This window comes from Lupinus angustifolius, chromosome LG19 (assembly GCF_001865875.1).
Source record: "Lupinus angustifolius cultivar Tanjil chromosome LG19, LupAngTanjil_v1.0, whole genome shotgun sequence".
Taxonomy (NCBI): Eukaryota; Viridiplantae; Streptophyta; class Magnoliopsida; order Fabales; family Fabaceae; genus Lupinus; species Lupinus angustifolius.
Window position 1 is genome coordinate 14093661 of NC_032027.1, and position 17891 is coordinate 14111551.

The following is a 17891-nucleotide window of genomic DNA, read 5'->3' on the forward strand; positions in this document are numbered from 1 at the left end:
TAGTTCCTAGTATTTTTTTGAGTTTACCACTTTAGTTTTAAAAAAAATAAAAGACCTAAAATGGTACTAGAAAATTTTCAAATGTAGGTCAAATTAGTTTTTTTTAACATGTTTCATAATATTTAGTAGAGACTAATTTAACCTAAATTTTAACATGTTTCAAAAAAATATAAGGAACTAAAATATATATCTACTGTAATCCATAATATGATGTTTGATGGTTCAAGTACCATGTTAAATTTGCTATATTAGATTCTTAACAATGCTATATATATATATATATAAGCTCAATCTGTAGCAAACAAACAAACGAATTTTACTCCACCAAACCAAACAGTCTGGTCCGAACGCTCTCTCCATAGCATAGCAGGCGTTGACATTTATGATCCATGTAAGTGAGTAACAAGAATCATATACTCTCCAAACAAAAGCACATACGCCACGACCCTTTCATCATTTTCTCAAAAAGTTCCTAACTTGGTTACCTTTTCATTGTTTCACCGAATCTTTGACCAAGTGAGTTTGTGACTCAGTGAGTATAATGCTTAGTATTTCCCACATTTTGATGGAGAAAGCGATGAGTATAGTGAAGGAGTTCAAGGAACAGTGTGAGACCCCACTTAGGAAACTTAGAGAAGTTGCTGATGCTATGAAAGTTGAGATGCATGCAGGTCTTGATTCAGAAGGTGCTAGTAGAATGCTCAAGATGTTGATAACTTATGTCCAAAACCTTCCTACAGGGTAGGCTTGTCCTTGTATATATAGAGTGGAGGTCACTTTTTACTACTGCTTTACTATAACAAGTTAACAACATTCTTACTCTTACATCATCATCAATCATTTTTCATTTCTTATTGATCTTTTAAGAAATTATAAAATTTACCAATGGATTGGATGTTACTATCATATGTATCTTATATATCTTATAGTATATACTTACTTAGCTATAAAATTTCACATTAATCCAAAATCATTTGATCCCTTGTTGATACAAGAAATTTCAAGGATATGATCTATATAATATGGAGGGATCCTTGAGTTTACGTGTATATCGATTCTTAACTTGCTTAGTTAACTTTCCAAAATCAATCTTTGTAAAGTGCCTGTGGCTTTGTACAGCAAGAAAAAAATAGTATCTGTGGCATTTTGTGATTTGGGAGAAATTCTATGGTACCTTTTTTTTGTTTCCCGGAATAAATTTGTATTCAATGAATGTTTGACAACACATTCTGGGTGTCAACTTCATCAGACACTATAGAATCTCCCATGACATGTATATGTTCTATGATATTTAAAGTCAAAGTAGAATGGTAAATAATTCACAGTTTTTTCACTTAACACTTCAGGATCAACTGATTTTAGTGTTACTTTTATTTGACCTTAGTGATTTTGTAGTTAACTTCTTAGATTATATTATAATGATAATTTTGGCATTGTTGATAGGCTATATGTGACTTATGTTTTGCTACCCCACCTTCCAAAAATTCTTTGTTGATCAATCATGGTATTATAGCAGTCACTTGTTAATGTTTCAGTGCCACTAGATGATGTCAGTTAGCTCCTAAAGCATATTTTACTCCACCAAACCAAACAGTCTGGTCCGAACGCTCTCTCCATAGCATAGCAGGCGTTGACATTTATGATCCATGTAAGTGAGTAACAAGAATCATATACTCTCCAAACAAAAGCACATACGCCACGACCCTTTCATCATTTTCTCAAAAAGTTCCTAACTTGGTTACCTTTTCATTGTTTCACCGAATCTTTGACCAAGTGAGTTTGTGACTCAGTGAGTATAATGCTTAGTATTTCCCACATTTTGATGGAGAAAGCGATGAGTATAGTGAAGGAGTTCAAGGAACAGTGTGAGACCCCACTTAGGAAACTTAGAGAAGTTGCTGATGCTATGAAAGTTGAGATGCATGCAGGTCTTGATTCAGAAGGTGCTAGTAGAATGCTCAAGATGTTGATAACTTATGTCCAAAACCTTCCTACAGGGTAGGCTTGTCCTTGTATATATAGAGTGGAGGTCACTTTTTACTACTGCTTTACTATAACAAGTTAACAACATTCTTACTCTTACATCATCATCAATCATTTTTCATTTCTTATTGATCTTTTAAGAAATTATAAAATTTACCAATGGATTGGATGTTACTATCATATGTATCTTATATATCTTATAGTATATACTTACTTAGCTATAAAATTTCACATTAATCCAAAATCATTTGATCCCTTGTTGATACAAGAAATTTCAAGGATATGATCTATATAATATGGAGGGATCCTTGAGTTTACGTGTATATCGATTCTTAACTTGCTTAGTTAACTTTCCAAAATCAATCTTTGTAAAGTGCCTGTGGCTTTGTACAGCAAGAAAAAAATAGTATCTGTGGCATTTTGTGATTTGGGAGAAATTCTATGGTACCTTTTTTTTGTTTCCCGGAATAAATTTGTATTCAATGAATGTTTGACAACACATTCTGGGTGTCAACTTCATCAGACACTATAGAATCTCCCATGACATGTATATGTTCTATGATATTTAAAGTCAAAGTAGAATGGTAAATAATTCACAGTTTTTTCACTTAACACTTCAGGATCAACTGATTTTAGTGTTACTTTTATTTGACCTTAGTGATTTTGTAGTTAACTTCTTAGATTATATTATAATGATAATTTTGGCATTGTTGATAGGCTATATGTGACTTATGTTTTGCTACCCCACCTTCCAAAAATTCTTTGTTGATCAATCATGGTATTATAGCAGTCACTTGTTAATGTTTCAGTGCCACTAGATGATGTCAGTTAGCTCCTAAAGCATTTGATTGTTTATATTGTGTTGTGAAGAATCTAAAGACAAAATGCAGAAGGAGAGAATTTGAATGATTAAGTATTACAATGTATTTCAATTGACCAAAGTGTTGGGTTTATATGAGGGGATGAATGGAAGAGTTTATAAGTGGAAAAGGTCCGTGGAACCATTGCCTTAAGGTTTTGGTTCAAGACGCGATGTCTAACTTGTGGCTCTTTTCTCTTTCCATGCCCCGTTAAAAATGGAACTTCCCAGTGATTGGAAACTCCCCGATTGTGGTCGGGTCAGAAGAAATATATACAATTTTCTGTCATGAACATGTAGTTCTTAAATGCTGCTTCCTTTAATGATCATTTTTTACTTTGTGACATTATTTATAGGGATGAGAAAGGACTGTTTTATGCATTGGACCTTGGTGGCACAAACATCCGTGCACTCCGTGTTCACTTAGGTGGGAAAGAGGAAGGTATTGTCGGAATAGAGTCTTAAAAAGTTTCAATTCCTCCTCATTTGATGACCAGTTCTTCAAATGTAAGTCTGTTATGAGAAAATCTATCAAAGCACTAACCTGTATACAATCTAAAATATGTTGATTATGTCATGACAGGAGTTATTTGATTTTATAGCAACATCTCTTGCAAAGTTTGTTAGTTCTGAACCTGAAGATTTTCATCCTCCCCCTGGCAGACAAAGAGAACTGGGTTTTACCTTCTCATTTCCGGTGAGGCAAACATCAATTGTATCCGGGACTCTAATAAAGTGGACAAAGAGTTTCAATATCGAGGGTTTAGTAAGTTTTGTTACCTTAATTATATTATAATAAAATTTGTTTCTTTTACCAGTTTTTCTTGTTGTCATATGAGTTCATCATGATTATGGTGTGGAATCCAGATACCTGCATGACTCTTCTGTCTTTATCAGCACTTGCATATACAATACCACAATCATTTTTGTTGTAGTCTTAAATTATATTTTATGAGTTCAGAAGTTGCTATTCTAACACTGGTTCACACATGTATCATATGAACTGTATTCTACTAATTTTCTCTTAATTTCTTAGTTGTTCTTTTAACAAACATGGTAATCTGATGGTTACTCTTTTATGGAATCTGTTTGGGTTGTTTGTAGGTTGGAGAAGATGTTGTGAGGGAACTAACCAAGTCCATGGAGAAAATTGGTCTGGATATGCGTGTTGCAGCTCTAGTAAGTTATACTTTCCTCTCTTTAAGATCCCCCCTTAAAATCAGGCTTTGGAAATGATTTTCCATATGTATCTGACATGATTTATGATAGAGCATTATGACATCGTTCAACCCATGTAGCCGACCTCACCTAGTGGGATAAAGACTTGGTTATTATCGTTGTTGTCTAGCATAAATTTTGGACTAATGAGGTTTTATAGTTACATTTCTCTTTAAAATCCCCGGTTACTTAATATCATAGACCAGAATCAAAACCTGACTCTGTGATGTAGGTTAATGATACGGTTGGAACATTAGCTCGAGCCAGATTCAGCAATCAAGATGTCATTGTTGGGGTGATTTTTGGTACTGGGACAAATGCAGCATATGTAGAGCATGCACATGCAATTCCAAAATGGCATGGTCTTGTACCAAAATCAGGAGAAATGGTAAGTATGTTATGAATATTTATGACACATATTTTCTTGTGTGATTGAACTGTTATAACCATTATTCTAAGAGGCAGGAGGTGATGATTAGTTGTGTAAAAACATGCTGATAGATTACTAATCCTATAGGTTATAAACACAGAATGGGGTGATTTCTGTTCCATTCATCTTCCTCTAACAGAATATGATCAAGCTTTAGATGCCGAGACCATAAACCCCGGAGAACAGGTAGTGATTATCTATCATAGGTTTAAATGACCAATGTGCATCTATAATACTCTGCCACTTGTTTTTGCAGATTTTTGAGAAGGTAATTTCTGGTATGTATTTGGGGGACATTGTAAGGAGAGCTTTATTGAAGATGGCTGAAGAAGCTGACTTTTTTGGAGATACTGTTCCTCCCAAGTTGGCAATTCCTTTCATACTTAAGTATGATAACTTATCTAACCAAATATTCACTTTTACTTGTTTGAGTGACTAGCATTGATTCAGGCCTTATTGTGTGGTTCAAAAGTGTGATATTTTCACTATTGATTTTGGCCATTTATTTTCTTTGATTTGAAGCTTACAAAATTTCACATTTTTTTTATGGGATGTATAGGGCATATGATATGGCTGCTATGAACCATGACTCTTCTTCAGATCTGAAGGTGGTTGGAAACAGATTGAGGGATATATTTGAGGTAAAGATGCTCATTTGATCACGCTGCACTTAAATGTGCTTGTTGGTTGGCATATTTAGGATATCTTGTTTCTGTTTGTGATCTTTCATTGTAAGTAAATTCATACAGATTATGTTAAGGACAAATAAAAGTTGGTGTTTCTCCTCCCAAAAAGGAAAGTGACTAGTTTTTCTCATTGTTTTCCTTTTTGTTAGATCCATAATACATCTTTAGAAGTGAGGAAGATTGTTGTGGAACTCTGTGACATTGTTGTTATTCGCGCGGCTCGCCTTGCTGCTGCTGGTATTTTCGGCCTCCTTCAGAAAACCGGAAGAGACAAAGTTAAGGTTGGGGAGCAACAAAGATCAGTGATAGCATTGGATGGGGGATTGTTTGAACAATACCCGAAATTCAGAACTTGCTTGGAGAGTACACTAAAGGAGTTGTTGGGAGTTGAGGCAGCTGAGACCATTGTCATTGAGCATTCTCAAGATGGTTCTGGCATTGGAGCTGCACTTCTGGCAGCTTCTCACTCCCAATATTTGGGAATGAAGGATCACTGAAGAAGAGATTAATTTCGAGGTAAACAAGTGTGATACTAGACGAATCTCAATCGTTACGGTTGAGAGATACCAAAAAAACTACAAGTGAAGGATTAAGAATGATTATATGTAAATGGTTTGTCTATGTAAATGATTTATAATAAGATATTATGATTTCGTTTGGTTCGTCACCGATTCCACTTGTTGGGAAAAATGGCCTACGCACATGCCCTAAAGCGTGATTATTATATAATGAAGTTTACTTACACTTGCTCATTGATTATCTTAATTTTTATCTAGTGGCAGTAATTTTTTTCACCTTATCATTATCTCACCTTCTATAACAAGTTTATGTATTTAATGAATGAATTGGATGTATGACTCTTAGGACTAATGTAAAACTAGTTTCATCAATAACCCAAAGTATAGTTATATATTAGAGTGAGCAAAGGAACAAAAAATTGTGGTTCACATCCATTCCACTACACACAAATAAGTAATTAAAAATTTACAAAATGGGCACATAAATTATCCACCACCCATAAAAAGAGTTCATCATGATAACGCCCTTCTATTCTCTCCTATTCCTCCTTCCATTATCACCATCCCCTCTCTTGCCTGATAAATCATAAACAACCAAATCAACTAAATTTTCAAAAGTAAATAAATGATTTAAGTTAACTATTGAACAATGTCAGTGTAAAAATTTTAAGTTTATAATCAATAAAATAGTTAACTATCATACTATTACTAACTATCGTTACATATTATATGTTATGATTAGAATGATGTATGATTCCACCCCTCTCAAAGTGTCTAAAGTGAGAAAATATGTATCAACACTCATGTCATATACTTATGTCTAATGTTTATGTACAAAGTTTAAGAAATCAATAAATGAATAAGTTTAAGAAATGATATAAAAATTGAATACAATTTGACGAAAATAAACTTATTTAATGTACATTGGAAACTGAATTAAAAGGAAATATGACTAATAAATAAGTGTGATTGTAGAATAAAATAGAAATATGTATTGAATTTGCAACTGATTTAAGAGAATGGATGAACATTAGGAGCTAAAATTCTAATAGAACTTATTCTTTGCGAATGCAAACAAGTTCTCACATGGCTTTGTTTAAGAAAGTTTCATTTTGATATTAGTACTAGTCTTAAACTTCCAACATTATAATTAAACTCCAACATTAACTTCCAACATTAACATTATAATTATTGGAACTTCCAACATTGTTAGACTAATTTTCCTCATATAATAATGCTGTATAAAAGCATGCATTCAATAATTTATAATTGAATTTGAATGAATGAAGTTGACTATTGAATTCTTCACTTACTCTCTCAATTCCAATAAACATGGAAGAATGTAAGAGTAACAGATTAAGATGTTATATTACCTTAAATCTAAACATCCTTAGCAACAAGTTCACCATTCAAGAACTCTCTATAAGCAGCAATAGGCCAACTGAAACCCTTAAACAACAACCTAGAAGCAAGAGGAACATCAATAATAATCTCTTTCTGTGTAGGTTTCTTCTCATCCCTTATAGCAATCAAGTAGCTTCTACCAACCCAACCAATCCAACCTGCTATATAAAGAAACAACACTCCTGGTGTGATGAACTCACCCCAGTGCCTTTGATCACCACTCACTATCAAGTGTGGCAACCCATCTGACCCACATAGAAGCCCTTGCTTCCCATAATTCTCGAACCTTCTCTTCGTTTTCTCCACTGTTGCATTGATGGCTAGGGCTGGGGCACTGTCTGGGGCGTAGAGTTTCAGAGAAGACTCGAGTTTTTTGATTTGTTGCTTCTCACGTTTGGCGAATTGTTTCGAGTCTTTGCATGGGGTGAGGCCGGAGATATCAGCTGTGGCGGGGAGTGGGGCGGAGAGGAGGATGGAGGAGAGGGCTAAGGCGGTGGAGAAGATCTTCAGGTCTGAAGAAGAAGAAGAGGAGGAGGAAGAAGTGTTGGTGGTTGGAGTGGTGCTGCATTGAATGGTGGTGGTGGTGGTGGTGGTGGTGAATCTTGGTTTAAGGGTGGGGGTACCAATGAGTTTAGGGTTGAAGGTGGGTTTGGAGAGGTAAGTGGGAATGGTGAGAGACATGATTGTGTGAATGTTAGTTGAAGAAGTAAGAGATGGAATGTGTGGAAGAGTGAAGGTTTTTTTAGATTGTGAGAGACAATGGGATAATAGATAAGGTGAGACATGTTTTGATGCTTCTTATTGGTAAGTGGGTGTTATCTTTCTTAGGAATAAGGATCATCTCTATTAATGGAAAGACAAGTACTTCAATTTATTTGTATTCTGAATGACAAATATGTTATTCTATTATACCTGAAAGGACAGATATGTCATTACATGTTAGATTTTCTTTGGTTTTTTCAAGGACTTGTGGAGAGGATCCATACTCCTTTCTTAGAGGGTCACCTACGGTCTTCAACTGTGTCTCATTACCTCTCTCAAAACCAATCAAAATGTTACTATTTGTTTTATTTTCTTACATTCAAGTGATAATATATCATTATTATAGACAAGTGATCTGATTACACCCATCATTCTCTCTGCATACTTTAGATTTCATCCCTAATTGTCCATGTTTTGAGTGTACACCTCTATGTATAATGCCAAATTTATCATATTTTAGATTGAGAAAACTTTGTTGGAGACAACCTCAACATATCATATTTGGAGACACCTAATTAAAGTTTAATAAATTATAGAAATTGTAGGTCTCACTCCTCCAAACATTAAATACGAGATCAAGAGAGAGGAAAGAGAAAGATAGAAGGAGAGAGAAGGAGGAAAAAAACTTGAGTAAGTGGAGTGAGACCCACAATTTCTATATGATTTATAGAAGTATGATTAAGGGTCTTCAAATGTGATGTGTTAAGATTGTCTCCAATGAAATGGATTCCTCTCTGGTACTAGAAATGTAAGAGAAGTTAATTTTTTAAATATTTAATTTAAAAAAAAGTAAACATCATTAGTGGCATTGAAATTTTGTTTTTTTGTGTGTGTCATAATCCTACTAATGCGTTGTCCTCTCTAATAATGGAGAGAAGTCAAACTCGTCTCTAACCAAGTTTTTCTCTTTTAGATTAGTTACATTTAGGTATACAATTGTTTTTAAAGTAATGTTATTAATATCATACTGATCATCAAACCAGTCAAGGTACTAATATAATGATATGGTGGTTCACTGATTAAACCACATATCAATGAAGTTAAATATACATATATTTTATACTAACATTAATGTTGAAAAATCAATAAAGAAGACAATAACTATTTTTATTTATACAAATTGTTAAAAAATGTATATGATAAACCATGTTTTATATGTACATAAAATGTAATATTTGTATATTTGATCCTCCAAACCAATATTTTGGTAAAAATAAATCATTTTCATTAAAAAAATAATTTTAAATGAAACCAGTCGGTATGACCGGCATGACCAATACGATTAAATTGAAAATCGACCGATATGACCGGTTTTTACTGGTTTTAACCATTTTTACCGTTATAATTGTATGGCTAGCATAAGTATTGTATCGTAAGTAGCGGATCTTGATCCTAAGTTTAGAGGGGGCAACAACATTTAATTACAATTTATAATTAAAATTAATTTACAAAAATAATATAAAAATAAAAATATTTGTTTTAAAGTTTGAAAATAACAAATTAATATTAAATAACGTTAATTAACAACTAAATATGTTAAAGAAAAATGTATATTTAAAATGTTATTTTCGTTCTTTTAAAGACTACTTATATTCATCATCATTGAATTAGAGGTAAAAGATCATGTTATTTTCTCTTCAATATAAATCATTATGTTGTCGGCAAAAAATCATCTTCCATCTTACTACGTAATATTATTTTGATTATCTTCATTGCTAAAAATGATATTTTAGTTGTAGTTGTAGAAATTAGAATAGTTAAAATAAGATAAATAATTCAATCAAACAAGTATTATGATTCTATCTTCCTTGTTTTTGTAAAAGCTACACTTAAATCAGAGATGATTGGGATGTTCTTCAAGTCGAATGACCGACATCATGAAATCCATAACATATAATTTGTACATAAAAATATTTAAGTTATTAACATTAAATATTTTATAGACATTGTTAGGATTCAAACTAGTGTTGAGAGAGTAAAGTAAATAATTTAATGAAGAGAAAAAATGAATAACTAGTAATATATGAATTTTATATACTATTAGTTCATCATCCACCATTAATTTTTAATTATTATTGACTCTTTAAAAAAGTAATACAAATCAATGGAGAATACATTACATAAATATTATACACTTTAATAAATTTGCTAATATTTAAAAAACAAATTAAAAATTCAGGGGGGGCAGTTGCCCCCACCTGCTCCTTCAATAATCCGCCACTGTCCACAAACAAGATATTGAAGTAGATAATGGGTTTTAACTCTCACACCTGCTCTTTCAATAATCCGCCACTACGTACTAGTATTAAGACCAGTTTACTAATTGAACCGGCCAACACGAACTGGTTTTGATAACAGAGTTTTAAAGTACAATTTATTTATAATTTGTGTCAAGTTATTTATGATATGAGTCATAAGGTGATATGATGGTTAAAGTGAAGGGATTTAAGGAATGAAGTGAATGAGATTGTGAGTTCGAGTTTCACTCATAGCAAATTAAAAAATAGAGTTATAAGGTGGTTTGATGGTTAGAGAGAAAGATAGGGGTGAGTAGTACCCGAATATGATCAGATTTCAGTGAACTTTGGTTCATGTTCAAAAATTAGACTCAGTCAATATTTAGAGTTGGATTATGGATAAACATGACTCGACCCGACCCATGGTTACATATTCGTCATGTTTATATGTGTCTTTTTAATTGTATATAAAATAATGATATATCTTCGATCAAAAGTATAATCGATTCTCCAATTTTTCATGATATATACATGATCAACAATATATACATATATATTATTTCATATGTCAAATTATATACTCATACTAGTAAGCAATATTGAGAAGACTTTATATATAAAAAATAGGTATGTATTTTATTTAATTGGATCTAAGTTAGATTAGGGTTCAAAGATTAATCGGATTGACATTTGGTCATGTTAGCTTTAGGTTTGGTGCCAAGTTCGGGTCATAAAAAATATAAATAAGGCTTGCTCAACCCGATTCCATGATTACCTCCAGTCTGTGATAATATTACCCTTGAAAGTAAGTCAGCTAGTTTATAATTTTCTAATTCAGCCAATAAACAATTAGAGCTATTCGACCAACAAACATCCAAGGAAGTTTGTAATTTTAGAAAATGAGTTTCTAACATTTTAAAGCTAGTTTTCGAAAAGTTAATTTAGGTAGCTTTCCAAACATCATAAGAGTTTTGATAAGTTATTAATCAATTTATATCCATTTCTATATTATTTTCCATATCTATATCTATATTCATATTTATATTACTACATCTATATATCAATATTTAGAAGCTCAATGATATATTATTTACTATTTTTCTTATTTAATACTTTATTAATACATGTTAAGTAGTGTAAAAATAATAATTAAAAATAAAATGATATATTAGAAAAATATAATAAATTTGATATAAATCAACAAATCAATATAATTTTCACTCAACATATTTGTTTACAATGAATAATTTTCACCAAAAACAATTAAGTGAGATGAATGTATTACAATGAATGTAATTTGATTGATGAAGTTATTATTCAGTGCAAGGTCCAACCACATGCAAACACTTGCTAGGTGGTGAAGTAATCTTTGAGTAATCTGTCATTGACCCTTTGTTCTTCATCTTTTCACTCTCTTTGTCTTCAAGTCCCTTTGAAATGTCCAACACATTCCCTGCAACCAGTTTTAGTGTTGCTTCTACATTGGAAAGATTAGTTGGAGGTACCTCTGGGTCAAATGCTTCATCACAAGTTTGGCGATAAGAAAACACAGCTGCAATAATGGGAAGGGAAACATAAGTATTTTATGAGGTACTCAAATCACATTGTTTTTTTTTTATTATAGTTTATCAAATGTATAAAATGAGAGACCCAAAACAAATAATATTTATGGAATGTTCTAATAAACGCTTTGGATTTTGTTGTGTGTGTGTAATTTGGACCCTTTATTTTAAAATATGTGATTTAGATCTAGAAAACAAACTTGGATGCAAAATGATCATTCATGTTCTAAAAGCTCTTCTTTTTACTTCATTTCAACTATTCTTTAAGGTTATATGCAAAGATAAATCATCTTACACCAAAATCTTAGTTTGGATGTACTTTTTCTATATAAATTAAAATATGAGAAGTATACAAATTTCTAACTTTAGGTGGATAAAAATAACTTCAGCCTTAACTTTTGTTAGGAGTTCTAAGAAGCATGTATTGACAACATATTATCCAACCTCAATCGTAAAAGTCAACCATAGTTAAGATTAATATAAATGGTAGATAATGTATAAAAAATATTTACCTTATCGATTAAGAATAAGAATTCTCTCCCATACTATAAGAAGATCTTATTTTCAATAAGAAAAATATTATTTTATTATAATTAAAATGGTAGATATATTATATTTTACTTTGATTTTGAAGGCGAGTTTCTTGAGGGAACAACAAAATACCTGAGAATTTCAGGTTTGCTGACCAAGCATCACGTTTTGAAACCGCAGCAATGGCTTCATTGACTGAATCAACCATAACACCATATTGGTTCTGGCATACTGCAAGAGAATCCTTCAACCCTTTTGGTGTTGTTGGGTTTTTAAGTAAACTATCAATGACAGTGGAAGCTTTAAGAACTTGGTCTTTTGCAGCAAGAATCTCTGCCTCAAGAGCAGTGTAAGCATTGAAATTTCCATGCATTTGGGGCAATATGGTTTTCACACAAAGGATAGGATCAGTGGTACCCTTGCATAGTTTTGTGACACCAGTTTCAACTGCTACAGGTAAGTGAATGGCATTGGTACTATGTAGGAGGAGAAGTGAAGAAATTGAAACAATGAGGACAATATTTTTGGTGAAACTCATTGTTTCTTTCTTCCTTTGTTTTCCTCCTATGTTGTTCAAGAGATATGAAAATGATGAAGAAAGGGTGCTCTGATTTGGAATAAGAAAAATATGTGGGGTATTTAAAGGGTATGGTTGCTTCTTATTAAACCACACCAATTCCAAATTTTCAGGAATACCACAACAAAAATTAGAATACTTAATATATTTAGTCTTCTTTCATTGATAACCAGACATTATATATACAGTCTATAACAAATTAACTACCTTTACGTGTTAATTTAACATTATCGTGTTCATTCAGTTCAACCTAACAACTTGGTGGTCTTTGACATTGTCTAACAGTACGTGTTACCATCAATGCTTATGTACTAAACTTGGTACCAACAACACATTATATGTGTAATATATTTTGCATGGCAAATGTTTTCTTGACAATGAATGTAACTTTTAGTTTTTTTTTATATGCGTGTAGAAGTAAAATATGAGAAGTAAATGAGAGATACAAATAGCTTAGTTTGTAATAAGAGAAGTTGCCAGATTCTATTTTTTCATATAAAACTACTCTTTAATTTTGCATGGAAATTTAAATATAGTTTCCATGAACAAAATAATACATGCACTTCTAAGAGCCGAAGCTTAGCTAGAAACAATGGATTCTATCTCTTACCTACTCCTTACTATTGACATCACTTCATCTTACTCTCTTCCAAGAATTCAGATCCTCTAGGATATTAGGGAGCCCATTATTAGATAAAGATTATGATACGTGACACAAATAAATCTTTAATAAACATGATTTTAAGTTATTTTTTAATATTTTTATAAATTAATAAAGTCTTTTTTATCCTCATATTCCAGTTTGGAGTCTCTAGTAAGGGAGATGACCTGAACTCACTCTTACATTATGCATCATGGCATTCATTCGGATCTCTTGAAGTTCTTGTTAACTCATCACCAACCTCTACCCTTTTTGCTCAAACCATTCAACTACAAAAAAAGAATATTCCTTCTTTAAAAATCTAATTAATAATGAAAAATGTATAAAACAATATAATTATAAAATTTTACTAAATATATTTAAGTACTTTCATATGCTTATTACCAAAAAACCTTACTTGGGGAACCATGAAAATGAATATGGGGATGATTTTAAACAAATAGAGACTCATTCTTGAATGAATATACTTATATATGACACATTAACTTTTAATGATCTAGATTTTTCTTACTTCTTAATAAAATAATATTAAAAATTGACAAACTTTATTCACCCTCATTTTCTAGTATTAAGAGTATCTCAGCCTATTTTAGAGGGTTCTAGAAAATCTCCAAAAATCTTTCATCTCTTTCTCCAACTCCGAAAAAAGAGAGACTTTTTCAAATGTGATTCACTCCCTTCTTCCACTCATAAATAACACTTACAAACAAAGCCTAAAAAATACAAAATTCCAACATGATTTGATTAAGACCAAGTTAAAGTTCATTGCAATCAATATCTTCTACACCTATAATTAGAAACATATCATAATTTATTTTCTTCTAAAGGAATTCAATCGACGGGTTTAGTTGTTGGCTTCCCATCTCCAACCGATCCATGCATGATGACATAATTTCTTTCTAGTCATACCATATATATGTGATGTATTATGATTGTTTTTTTTTTCTTAAATAAAGTTTCTCATTCCTTTAATTATAGTTGATTTTGTGATTATTAGTGTAAGTTTTTTTTGTAATTGTTGTTGGATTTAATCCAAATAAGATCTCGATCTTAGTATTCAGCTGCTATTGGTGTAGGTTCCTAGCCTTTCACTTTGTGGTGCTTGCATTAGATCCAAAAGTATGTATTATAGATGCCTCTAATTCATTTTAATATTGTCCGTCTTTGTTGTATTGAGTTAACACTCCTTATACTTTTCTAATACAATTTCACTTATATAAAAAAAGTGTTAAAGAACATGGTATCCCATCTTGTTCTTGAACCAGAAAAGCTTGATCAAAGAAGAGAAAGAAAGAAGTATGAACAATGCCTCTTTGAATTAATTTTCAATATATCACAACAACAATGAAAGGGAAAGCTATTTATGAAAGAAGTGGTTAGAAACTAACCAGAAAACTACCATAAACAGGAAAATGGGCCAAAACAGAAAGCCCAACCGAAAATAAACCAAACTAAAACTTCAAACAATATTACTACTTTCTTTTTCCCTTTTGACTCATTAGCTTTGAGTTCTTGTTTCTGCTTATCATCAATGGATTTCATATTCAAGAAAAAGATTATTAGTTTCTCCTGAAGTTTAAGTATTTGACATACATCTCTTATCTATCTTTTCATGACTCACCGGAAGTTAAAATTAATGACAAAAATCATCACCCAACAATAAAATATAAAGAAACATAATTGTATCAATAACATATTAATTCAAAATACAAGTAAAAGTAAATTGCACCAAATTCCTCAAGTTTTAATTTCATTAAACTCACCAATCTTATTGTATTATACTCACATGCTTCCTCTAAGAGTTACCAATATAATTGCACTCACTTTCGTTGCAAAAAGTATCTAATCTAATGTATTTATATAAACTAGAGGTGTTTTTTTGTAAGTATAATTTCACTAAATCGATCCTAAAGTGTTAGTATAATTTACTTTTAAAATAATTAAATTAAATATTTTACTTTAATTTAAAATGTCATTTTTCCCTCTTTAAAACTTAATTTCATCACTGATTTAAATTTGAAGCCACATCCAATTAAAGTCTATGAAAAACAATCACCAAGTAATAATAAAATACAAGAAAATATACATAATTGTACCAAAGTTTCAAAATAACGTATCAATCCAAAATAAAAATAATTAACAATATAAAGGAAAAAATGTGCATACATTTAAATTTTGTCTTTCTATTCTTTTAGAAACTTAAATTCACTAAGGATTAAATGAGAAATAAAAGTTTCAACTATTAATTTCATAGTAAAGCAATCATATTTTATTAAATGTGTATTTGTCTTTCTTACCCAAAAAAACTACACAATTTATAAATAAATACTTGTGTGATTCTTCAAACATGAATGATTAATAACATCAAAAATAAAATATCAAAGTTGATATCTCAAACTAATTTTCTCTAAATTGCTCAATAAAAGCCATTGGATAGATTTTTTTGGGTGTGCTATAATATACAAAAATCTTACTTTAGCAACCAATTTATAATAACTTTTAGTTTTCCTTTCATTTTTAAATGAGTTTCTAATAAGAATATGATTAGTGATAGATAAAGCTAATTTAATTTAGTATTATACAAGAAGTTATAAAATTGAATTATACATATAATGTCACCGTAATCTATAGTAGATATGTTATTAAAAAACATTACTAAATAAAAAAATTGTGTAAATAATATTACGAGAGTAAAAGCTTAATTATTGTTGTATATAAAAAAAGGTTGATTATTCTTTCCCAATGAGGAATAATTGTATTACCATAACATAAACATAGCATTCAACTCCGATTTATATATATGAATATCCACCAAATTAAAGAAATTAATTAATTAAGTATATAATTGCATTACTATGAAATTACAGAGAGGGGGAGAGAAAAATCTCTCTATTAGTATATATAGAAAGAAGAATTTGTGGTTATTGTGATTGTGATGTGAATTAAGTGATTAACTTATTCACTGCATGGTCCAACCACGTGTAAACACTTGCTAGGTGGTGAAGTAACCTTTGAATAATCTGGCATCAACCCTTTCTTCTGCATCATGCGAATCTCTCTATTTTCAAGTCCCTTTGAAATGTCTAACACATTCCCTCCAATCACTTTTAGAGCTTCAGCTGCGTTTGCAAGATTTGGTGGAGGAATTTCTGGTTGGAATTCATCCTCACAAGTTGATCGATAAGAAAATACAGCTGCCATTATAGCAAGAGAAAAATAATCACTTTTTTGTGTAAAAAGCAGATTTTATGTATTGTTTTGTGTAATTGTGTAGCAATAATGTTGGCTTCGATATGTTTTTGGTTTTACTAAATTTTATTACTCATACAAAAACTATTGAGTCCTTAAGTTTTTAGCTAGTCTCTCATGAGGTACTAAAATCACATTCCATTTTTTCTAAAATGAGTATAAAATCTCATTAAGAAAAAGTAAATAAAAAATAAATAAACACTTGAAATTTGTATGTTGTATAATTTAGCATCTCAACTTTAGAAATCTGCAAATTAGATCCTAAAAACAAATTGAACTATGAAATGACCATTCACGGTTCAAAAATATCTTGAACTCCTAAAAAAGTGGAAAGAAATTAAGGTTTACGTTAAACATGACATTTTATTATTTCAATTTTAAGGTTATATGCTACGAAAGACCATCTTATTCTTATACACAAACCTTATTTTTAAAATGTAAACTTTACATGCATACAGACAAGTTAAGCAATAAAAGTTGTGTGGAATTTCAATACTAGAGATCTTCTCACCCCACTTTTAATTACTTTTCTCTAATAATGGATGTTAACCCATTCATATTCATCATTTATTATGAATAGGATTTTCTATCCTAAGATAATTATTTTATATTTTTATAATTTTTATTTTTAATTAAGTGATACTTTTCCATTGGACGAGACAAAAAATAGGAACAAAAAGTTCAATGAAACCAATGATGGTAGATAAAAGCAGAACCCTTTTGTATACCTGAAAACTTCAAGTTTGTCATGCCAGCATTACGTTGTTGCACAGTGGTGATGGCTTCATTAATGGAGTCAATAATATTTCCATATTGGTTCTGACATACAGCAAGAGAATCCTTCATCCCTTGGGAACATGAAGGGCTTTTAATTAACTCATCAATTATGGCCACAGCTTTAAGAGCCTGGTTTTTTGCTACAAGGATCTCAATTTCAAGTGCCTTGTAACGATTGAAACCACCATGCATTTGTGGCAATATGGTTCTAACACAAAGGGCAGGGTCAGTGGTACCACTGCATAGTTTAGTGACCCCAATTTCAATGGGTATATGTAGACGAATTGCATTGGTGGTGTGTAGGAGAAGGAAGGAAGAGATGGAAATAATGAGGAATAGATTTTTGGTGAAATCCATTATTTTTTCCTTCCTTTGTTTTCCTCTCCTATGTTGAAGAGATTGTGAATATGAGAAAGAAGGAAGAGTGATTTGAAACA

The 17891-nt window shown here is 31.2% G+C and overlaps 3 protein-coding genes and 1 pseudogene across 4 annotated transcripts; 1 reads left to right on the top strand and 3 right to left on the bottom strand.

The window, feature by feature from the left end:
* Nucleotides 1607-5788, top strand: LOC109334885 (annotated as a pseudogene).
* Nucleotides 6063-7828, bottom strand: LOC109334886 (photosystem I reaction center subunit III, chloroplastic-like). 2 transcript variants are annotated; one of them, XM_019570876.1, is made up of 2 exons: nt 7068-7828; nt 6063-6270 (listed from the first exon to the last, which is right to left on the bottom strand). In XM_019570876.1, the coding sequence occupies exon 1, from the start codon at nt 7777-7779 to the stop codon at nt 7075-7077; it is 705 nt and encodes a 234-aa protein (XP_019426421.1). In that variant the 5' UTR covers nt 7780-7828; the 3' UTR covers nt 6063-6270; nt 7068-7074. The 2 variants fall into 2 exon arrangements, with proteins under 2 accessions (XP_019426421.1, XP_019426422.1); XM_019570877.1 differs by having other exon boundaries at nt 6113-6242.
* LOC109333727 lies at nt 11361-12812 on the bottom strand. The gene is made up of 2 exons (XM_019569283.1): nt 12323-12812; nt 11361-11649 (listed from the first exon to the last, which is right to left on the bottom strand). Exons 1-2 carry the CDS (start codon nt 12726-12728, stop codon nt 11411-11413), a joined length of 645 nt encoding a protein of 214 aa, XP_019424828.1. The 5' UTR covers nt 12729-12812; the 3' UTR covers nt 11361-11410.
* LOC109333728 lies at nt 16303-17891 on the bottom strand. The gene is made up of 2 exons (XM_019569284.1): nt 17406-17891; nt 16303-16622 (listed from the first exon to the last, which is right to left on the bottom strand). Exons 1-2 carry the CDS (start codon nt 17809-17811, stop codon nt 16384-16386), a joined length of 645 nt encoding a protein of 214 aa, XP_019424829.1. The 5' UTR covers nt 17812-17891; the 3' UTR covers nt 16303-16383.

Coding starts and splice junctions, on each gene's coding strand:
- LOC109333728 (XM_019569284.1), bottom strand. CDS start 17,811: ATGGATTTCACCAAAAATCTATTCCTCATTATTTCCATCTCTTCCTTC. Junction 16,623..17,405: donor GACAAACTTGAAGTTTTCAG/GTATACAAAAGG, acceptor CTATAATGGCAG/CTGTATTTTCTTATCGATCA.
- LOC109333727 (XM_019569283.1), bottom strand. CDS start 12,728: ATGAGTTTCACCAAAAATATTGTCCTCATTGTTTCAATTTCTTCACTT. Junction 11,650..12,322: donor AGCAAACCTGAAATTCTCAG/GTATTTTGTTGT, acceptor CCATTATTGCAG/CTGTGTTTTCTTATCGCCAA.
- LOC109334886 (XM_019570876.1), bottom strand. CDS start 7,779: ATGTCTCTCACCATTCCCACTTACCTCTCCAAACCCACCTTCAACCCT.